The sequence below is a fragment of the Cynoglossus semilaevis genome, chromosome 6, assembly GCF_000523025.1.
Source record: "Cynoglossus semilaevis isolate Cse_v1.0 chromosome 6, Cse_v1.0, whole genome shotgun sequence".
NCBI classification, from domain to species: domain Eukaryota; kingdom Metazoa; phylum Chordata; class Actinopteri; order Pleuronectiformes; family Cynoglossidae; genus Cynoglossus; species Cynoglossus semilaevis.
Genome location: NC_024312.1, coordinates 621932 through 628669, shown reverse-complemented (window position 1 = coordinate 628669; position 6738 = coordinate 621932). Strand labels below are relative to the sequence as shown.

Genomic DNA, 6738 nt, shown 5'->3' with positions numbered 1-6738 from the left:
ATTAACAGCTTATTCTGATAACAAAGAAATATTTTTGACATCACGATGTTACGTTTTTTTTTCAGTTACTTCCTGTCATTTTTTCTTCTGACAGATAAAATAACAGGAAGTGATCATAACTGAAAACTTTTTATCTTTTTTTTTTTTTTTTGCAAAAATACAGAAAAAATAAAATAACAGGAAGATAAGAATAAACTTGACTTTTTTTTCCACTCACCCTGTTGAACGGAGTCCATGGGCGGTTGTTTACAGTCCTCCGCTCTGTGTCCACCGGCCCCACAGTTATAACATGACACGATCCCTGCTGCTCGTTTCTGGCCTCCATTTCCCATCATGCCATGCGGCTGGTAGAAGCCAAAGCCCTGCTGCTGGTCATGTGACAGTGGGCTGTGGCGGTAGAGAGGCGGGGGCATCATCATGGGGTAAGAGAAGGGTGCGGACGGTGACCCAGTAGTGCCGGAGGAGGCCAGCAGGGGGCTGAGGTGAAGGAGGGGCCCCAGGGTAAAGATGGACGGCCCTGCTGATAACGGCTGCAAATAACCGGCCGCAGCGTAGCCGGGTATCGCCCCGTAGGCCCCGCAGTTCCCTCGACAGCCACACGAGCTGCAGACGCACATGGAGGGCATGTGACCTGAGCTCTGATCCAATGAAGAAGAAGCACAGGGCGAAGGGGAGGGGCTAGAAGTGGGAGGTGGAGGGTGGTAAGTATGGCCTGGAACTGCAGCCACGGGGACGCTGTGGGCGTTGGACATGGAGACAAACCCACTCCCCGACTGGGAGCTGGATTTTGTGGAAGGACAGGACAAGGAAAAGGAGGAGGAGGATGAAGAGGAGGAGGAAGAAGAGGAGAAGGAGGAGGAAGAAGAAGTAGGATAAGTGTAGCATCCAGATAGAGACAGGGAGGAGGAGGACGACAGGTGGAAGTGGACTGGGGGGTGGGACACGTGGTGGACACTGTTGGAGGTGGAGGTCAGGGCGGAGCTGGTCTCCACCATCAGACCTCCGGCCAGACCACGACACGCAGACGCCTCCTGGACCACGGAGGGTCTGTCCATGTTCAGAGGAGGGAACAGGGTCTCCACCCTCACAGCCATCTGGACCCCCGGGCCTGGGCTGAACCCTGGACCAGGACCAGGACCAGCAGCGGCTGCAGGAGCCGGTCCACCGGACAACCCGGAACCCGGGGGTTTAGTCCTGTCCTCCGAGCACAGAGGGTGGGGTCGAGGTTTGCGCGGGGAGGCGAGGATACGTGCCGGGTTGGAGGCCGGTGGGAGAAGGGACTGGTTGAAGGTGGCCTGTGGGGGGTAGGGGGAATGTGGAGGTAGAAGACGAGAGGGGTGGTGGGGGGAGAAGGAGGGGGGGGGGGGGGGGGGGGGGACCGGGTCTGTTTTAACGGGCAGGACCTGGGCCGTGGGACGACTAGACCCTGTGGGGCCGCTGGAGTTCAGGATGAAGAGGCAGGATCGGTCCTTCTCTAGAGCGCCACCTGCTGGATCAGGACCAGAGACACCTGAGGACCGGTGACAGAAACAGCTAAAGTTATTCAACTAAACACAGACAAGAAATGCAAAAAACTGAAAACCTAAAATGAGATCAAAGTCTAACCAAAAGGTAGTATCAAAGGTTAAAGGTCGCCAATAATTTGCTTACGCCTGTGGAGGTCTCTGCTTCGGTCGAAAGAGGAGTCACAGCAGAGGAGCGATCGGGGGGAGCAGGAGGAGCTGGAGTATCCGGAGGAGGAGCCGATGTCTGCAGACACGAGGCGATGGTGCGGAGCAGCGTCCACCTCCACACGCAGCTCTCCTGGACACGACCGCGTGGACGGTTACTACCAAACCTTAACTTTTGTACTAAATCAAAGTCCACAAATATAAATATATATATATATGGAATAATAACAGTGGGTCAGCAGGTCATGAGTTCAATCCTCCATAAGCTTTGGTGCTTAGACGTAAGACTTAGCATTAGCTTAGCTCGATGGTATTTTTTAGCATGTGCGTAGCGGTTTATCTCGTGTTTTAGCATTGAAATAAAAATCATAAATGAAACAGTGGTGAAGTTACTTGACCAGAGTGAGCACCTGCAGTAGACGTGGGATGTGACGTAGACAGACCCATATGACTGGACGGTACCACTCGGGCGATGCCGCTGCAGGAGCGCATCTCCCTGCTGAGGTAAGACAAGCGAGGAAAGAAAAAAAAATTGCCAAAAATTAAATGTAGTAAGATTGACATGAAGGCTAGCATATATTTTAGTGACCACCAGAGGGAGGCAAAGTCCATTCAGGACACAAACAAACGTGACCTCTGCTTTTAACCTATCACCAGGGAGCAGTGTCACCAGGGAGCAGTGCCTCGGTCAGAGCTGCTCAGTGGTCACTCGGCAGCTGGTGGACTCGAACCTGAAACCTTCAGAATTCCACGACCTTAACCACCGAGCCACCGCTGCCCCACAAAGTCCATCCGTAACAATAACCATCATTTAGGATTTATGGAACATCACCTTAAAAGTTTCCACACACACACACACACACACACACACACACACACCCTAACCTCAGATGTAAACGTTTCCAACCGCAGTATCAGGGGTTTTCCATGAGGTGGTGTGATGGTACATGCGTGTGATGGAGCGTGCAGATACATTTGCTCACGGCGGTGTTTTGGTGTTTGTGCACGTGCTCTGATCGTTTGTTTCCCTGTGAGAACATGTTATCTGTGTGGCCCACCTTCAGCTGGTTAACCATTCACACCATATGGGCCGTTGACTGTGGGAACCAGCAGCTGATCTGCCTGTTAATAGTTAACAGCTCTGAGCATCTGCGGAGGCTAACAGTTTATCTTGGAAAACTATCACTTGTTGCTACAGGTCGGTCCCGCACGCTTTGGGAGTGTTATTAAAATCAAAAGCAACATAACATACTAGTAGTTTTCAGAAAAAGTCTTAAAAAATACAAAAAAATCTTACAAATCGTTTGTTAAATTAAGGATGTCCGATATGAACTTTTTGCCGATATCCAATATGCCGATATTGTCCAAACACTTAATTTCCAGTATCGGTTGATTCCGATGTCAACCAACATCGATACAGTCCTGGTAATATTTATTTATTTATCTGTACAAACAACTGTATGAGTATGAGATTAATTAAATGAGCTGCAATGCTGCCATCTAGTGACTTCCACTTTCATATACAGCCGTTTTCCCCCAAAACAATTTTTAGGTCACACATCATTTGGCCAAACCCAGGCATTGCGTTATCGGGTTTTCATTATCGGAGAGAAAACCTAAAAAAAATTCTTCACATATATTACATAATTATGCTAATATCGGGACGATAATATCGGACATCCCTGCTAAAAAATATGTAGCTATGTGCTTTTAGGTTTAAAATTCAGAAGAAAAAAACTCAAAAACTGTGTTTTGGAAACTTTGTGGACTCTAACTGATGTCGACCAATCACAGCAGTGTGAATCACTCCACTGACTTCTGCAGCTCCAGCTGTGTCTTCAGTTTCTTCTTGGCTCCCTGAGTCAAGTCGTACTTGTTCAGGTCTTCCTCCGTCAGAGCTAAAAACTGCAGGAAGAAACATAATCAGAGCATGTGGAAGAGAGAACCCACGAGGTCACATCGGGCCGTTTGACCCACCTCCTCCATGGTCAGCTGTTCGAAGACGGGGTAATATTTGTGCAGCCGGAGTTTGCGGAGCCAGTCCAGGATGTCGTTCTGTTCCGGGGTGGTGGGCTGGGGCTGGGCCTGGGCCTGAGACCTGGACAGACTGTGGGACTGGGAGTACGACAGGGGCTGGGAATGGGTGAGGTGGTGGGACAGGGGCTGGGAACTGGACGGACTGTTGGTCGGGTGATGGTGGTGCAGGTGTTGGGGGTGGAGCTTGTTCTGAGAGTAGGAGTGTGGATGACTGTGTTGATGTTGCTGCTGGGAGGGGGCGTCACCCCCCCCCGCCATGGAGCCCTGGCCGGACAGGCACGGCAGGGAGGGGGGGAGGGTGGAGTGCTGTGGAGAAGGGAGGGAGGGAGGAAGAGGGGGAGGGGGGCGCAGGGAGGAGAGGTGAGGAGCAGAGCGGGTCAGGATCGATCTCTGGGTGCTGACCACAGGTTGGACACTGGCCACCCTGTACACCGCCCTGGGGGGAGGAGCAGGACGTGAAGAGTGACGATGACGAGGATGATGAAGTACAATTTGAAGTATTTACCAGGTGCGTTACCTGTTGGCTCCTCTGTACTGAACCGTGCAGCCAAGACCTGGGAGGAAAGTCAACGACCTTTGGTTAATTTCAAAATAATCCCATCACAAAAACTAGGCCAGAAACGTGCTCCGTATTCCCGCCAAAACTTCATCTCACGCCCCCTGCTGTTCACAGTCCATCTACACAACCGACTAACTTCAAGACACCTCAAATTGTTTCTCATCTCGAACCCTGTGACCCTGGACTGGACCACAGACCTGGACTTGAACCCACTAAGAACCTCTAAGTTAGGGTTGGAACTGTAGGGGACTAACTTGGACCTGAATGAATGTGTTCCTCAGGAACCCAGACCAGAGGTTGAACCTCATCCTCAACTTCTCCTGAGGCCGGACCTAATTGTTCATTTTTGACATATGGATTAGACTGGACATAATGATCAAACAAGAACACACACACACACACACACACACACACACACTCTGGGCTTCCCAACACAAACATGCCACAGTGAATTCCCACACCAGACTAAAATACACCCCTCCCGGCCCCCACCCGCCCCAACTCCTTCACTCCCTCCAATCAGAGTCTCTCGGCCTTGTCCATTTCACACCCTTTCTCAAATTCCAAACAGCACAACCTTGACATGAAATCTTTTTTTATCTCTGCCTCGTCTTTTTCTAGCGCCTTCTCTGACCGTGTCTAAAAATAGGAATCTCCTGTTTTACAACCTCACTGCTGCTGCTGCTGCTGCTGCTGCTGCTGCTGCTGCTGCTGCCTTACACTCATGACATCAGCACTTCACCCTCCACTGACGTTGGTATCGGTCTGACTTCGTTTCACCAGGACATGATCACGCTTTGGTAGAATGGAGTAGAATCGTCTTTTTTGTCATTGTACATCAGGAAGTACAACAGAAACAGTTGAGATTCCGACAAAGTAGAAAGAGTGGCCTTAGAACTGTAAGGTCGGAGGTCTGATTCCCGGCTCCGTTGGTCTACATGCCTGTGGGTGAGGCAGTAAAATCTAAGCCGCTTTCAGCTCCTGTACTGGTAATGTGTGAATGCCTACGACAGATGTGTTACAACAGCGAGTGCCCTCTAGCGGCTGTTACTGTGAAAATATCAAACGTGCATTTTCAGTGGTACAGCACTAGCAAATACTGGTACACAAGCCTAGAGTGCCCTCTAGTGGCTGTCAGTTTGAAAATAACAAACGTGAAATTATATTTTTTCGTATATAAGTCGCACCTGAGTATAAGTCGCAAACCCAGATAAAGGATGAAAAACAAGTGCGACTTGTAGTAACTACTGCTCAAATAAACTTTTACAGTTTTTTTTTTTTAATTGACAGATCGTAAAGGATTAAAGGCCTGGAAAATGAAAAACATATATATATATAATAAAAATGGACTCACCCAAGGTGGAGTTGAGTGGGCAGGTGGGGGTAACTGGAGCGGTGGGAGGGGAGGAGGGTAAGGACGAAAGGGAAGGTAGGGAGGAAGACAGGGAGGGAGGACACTTGGGTGAGAGGGGCCTGGTGGAGGTGAAAAACCTCTGGACGCTGTGGTGCTGGAGGACGAGGGGGGGCAACGACGTCAGACACCTGGACGAGAGCAGGGACATCAGACAGAGAGGGGGCAAAGGTCAAGACTCAATGTGAGTGGTTTTATTACAACGACAACAAGGTGGCGTTGTAGATTTTTTCACTAAAAACATTTTTTCTTTTGCAAAAAACAGCCTTCAGATCGAACCATTAACTGGTCACAAAAACGTGGGTCGTGGGTCTAACCTGGGGTCCAGCTCCGTCGACTGAGGACTGAGGAACTTCTCCAATCCTTCATCAGGAAATACCTTTAGCAGCTAAATGAGAAGAAGTCGGACACTGGTATCGTTAAGGTCTGGAGAAACTTCATCCTGTTTGTACTGCAGTACTCTGAGAGACTGACCTGTGACATCAGGACGAGGCGTGGGGGGGGGGCGGTGGGCGGGGGGGGGGGGGATTGTGTGTTTTAATGCAGTACGCGCTGTGTTCCCAGTACTCACCTCGAACACGTACTCGGTGGCGTCTTCAGAGCTGTGCGTCACGCCCCTCAGCCCCACCCTGTCAATCACGGCTGGAAGACGGAGAACAGAACAGATCATTGACGACGATTGACGACGACGACAAAAAAAAAAACAAAAACAACAACAACAACAACCACAACAACAACGACGACAACAACAACGACAACAACGACGACGACGACAACGACAACGACAACCACAACAACAACAACAACCACAACAACAACAACAACCACAACAACAACGACGACAACAACAACAACAACCACAACAACAACAACAACAGGTTGACTTTGTCTTGGTCTAGGAGTCGTAGTCCTAGGCCAAGGGTCAAGGTCCTTGGGCCTGAAATTTTTTTTCCCTAGCTCCTCAGTGTTCCTGATTGTTCCTGTTCCTGGTACCTGGTACCTGGTGCCTGGTACCTGGTACCTGATGCCTGGTTCCTGGTACCTGGTACCTGGTACCTGGT

General features: G+C 50.0%; 1 protein-coding gene across 1 annotated transcript in view; it reads right to left on the bottom strand.

The window, feature by feature from the left end:
* zcchc14 (zinc finger, CCHC domain containing 14) overlaps window positions 1-6738 on the bottom strand; it is a 24297-nt gene that overhangs the window by 3704 nt on the left and 13855 nt on the right. The window contains exons 5-14 of the mRNA XM_025056295.1: window positions 6227-6319; window positions 6152-6174; window positions 5995-6065; window positions 5621-5808; window positions 4225-4261; window positions 3648-4143; window positions 3487-3575; window positions 2081-2169; window positions 1651-1803; window positions 218-1510 (exon numbers count right to left, since the gene is read on the bottom strand). Of these exons, the coding sequence (XP_024912063.1) occupies window positions 218-1510; window positions 1651-1803; window positions 2081-2169; window positions 3487-3575; window positions 3648-4143; window positions 4225-4261; window positions 5621-5808; window positions 5995-6065; window positions 6152-6174; window positions 6227-6319 (2532 nt within the window). The remainder of the gene's footprint in view (window positions 1-217; window positions 1511-1650; window positions 1804-2080; window positions 2170-3486; window positions 3576-3647; window positions 4144-4224; window positions 4262-5620; window positions 5809-5994; window positions 6066-6151; window positions 6175-6226; window positions 6320-6738) is intronic.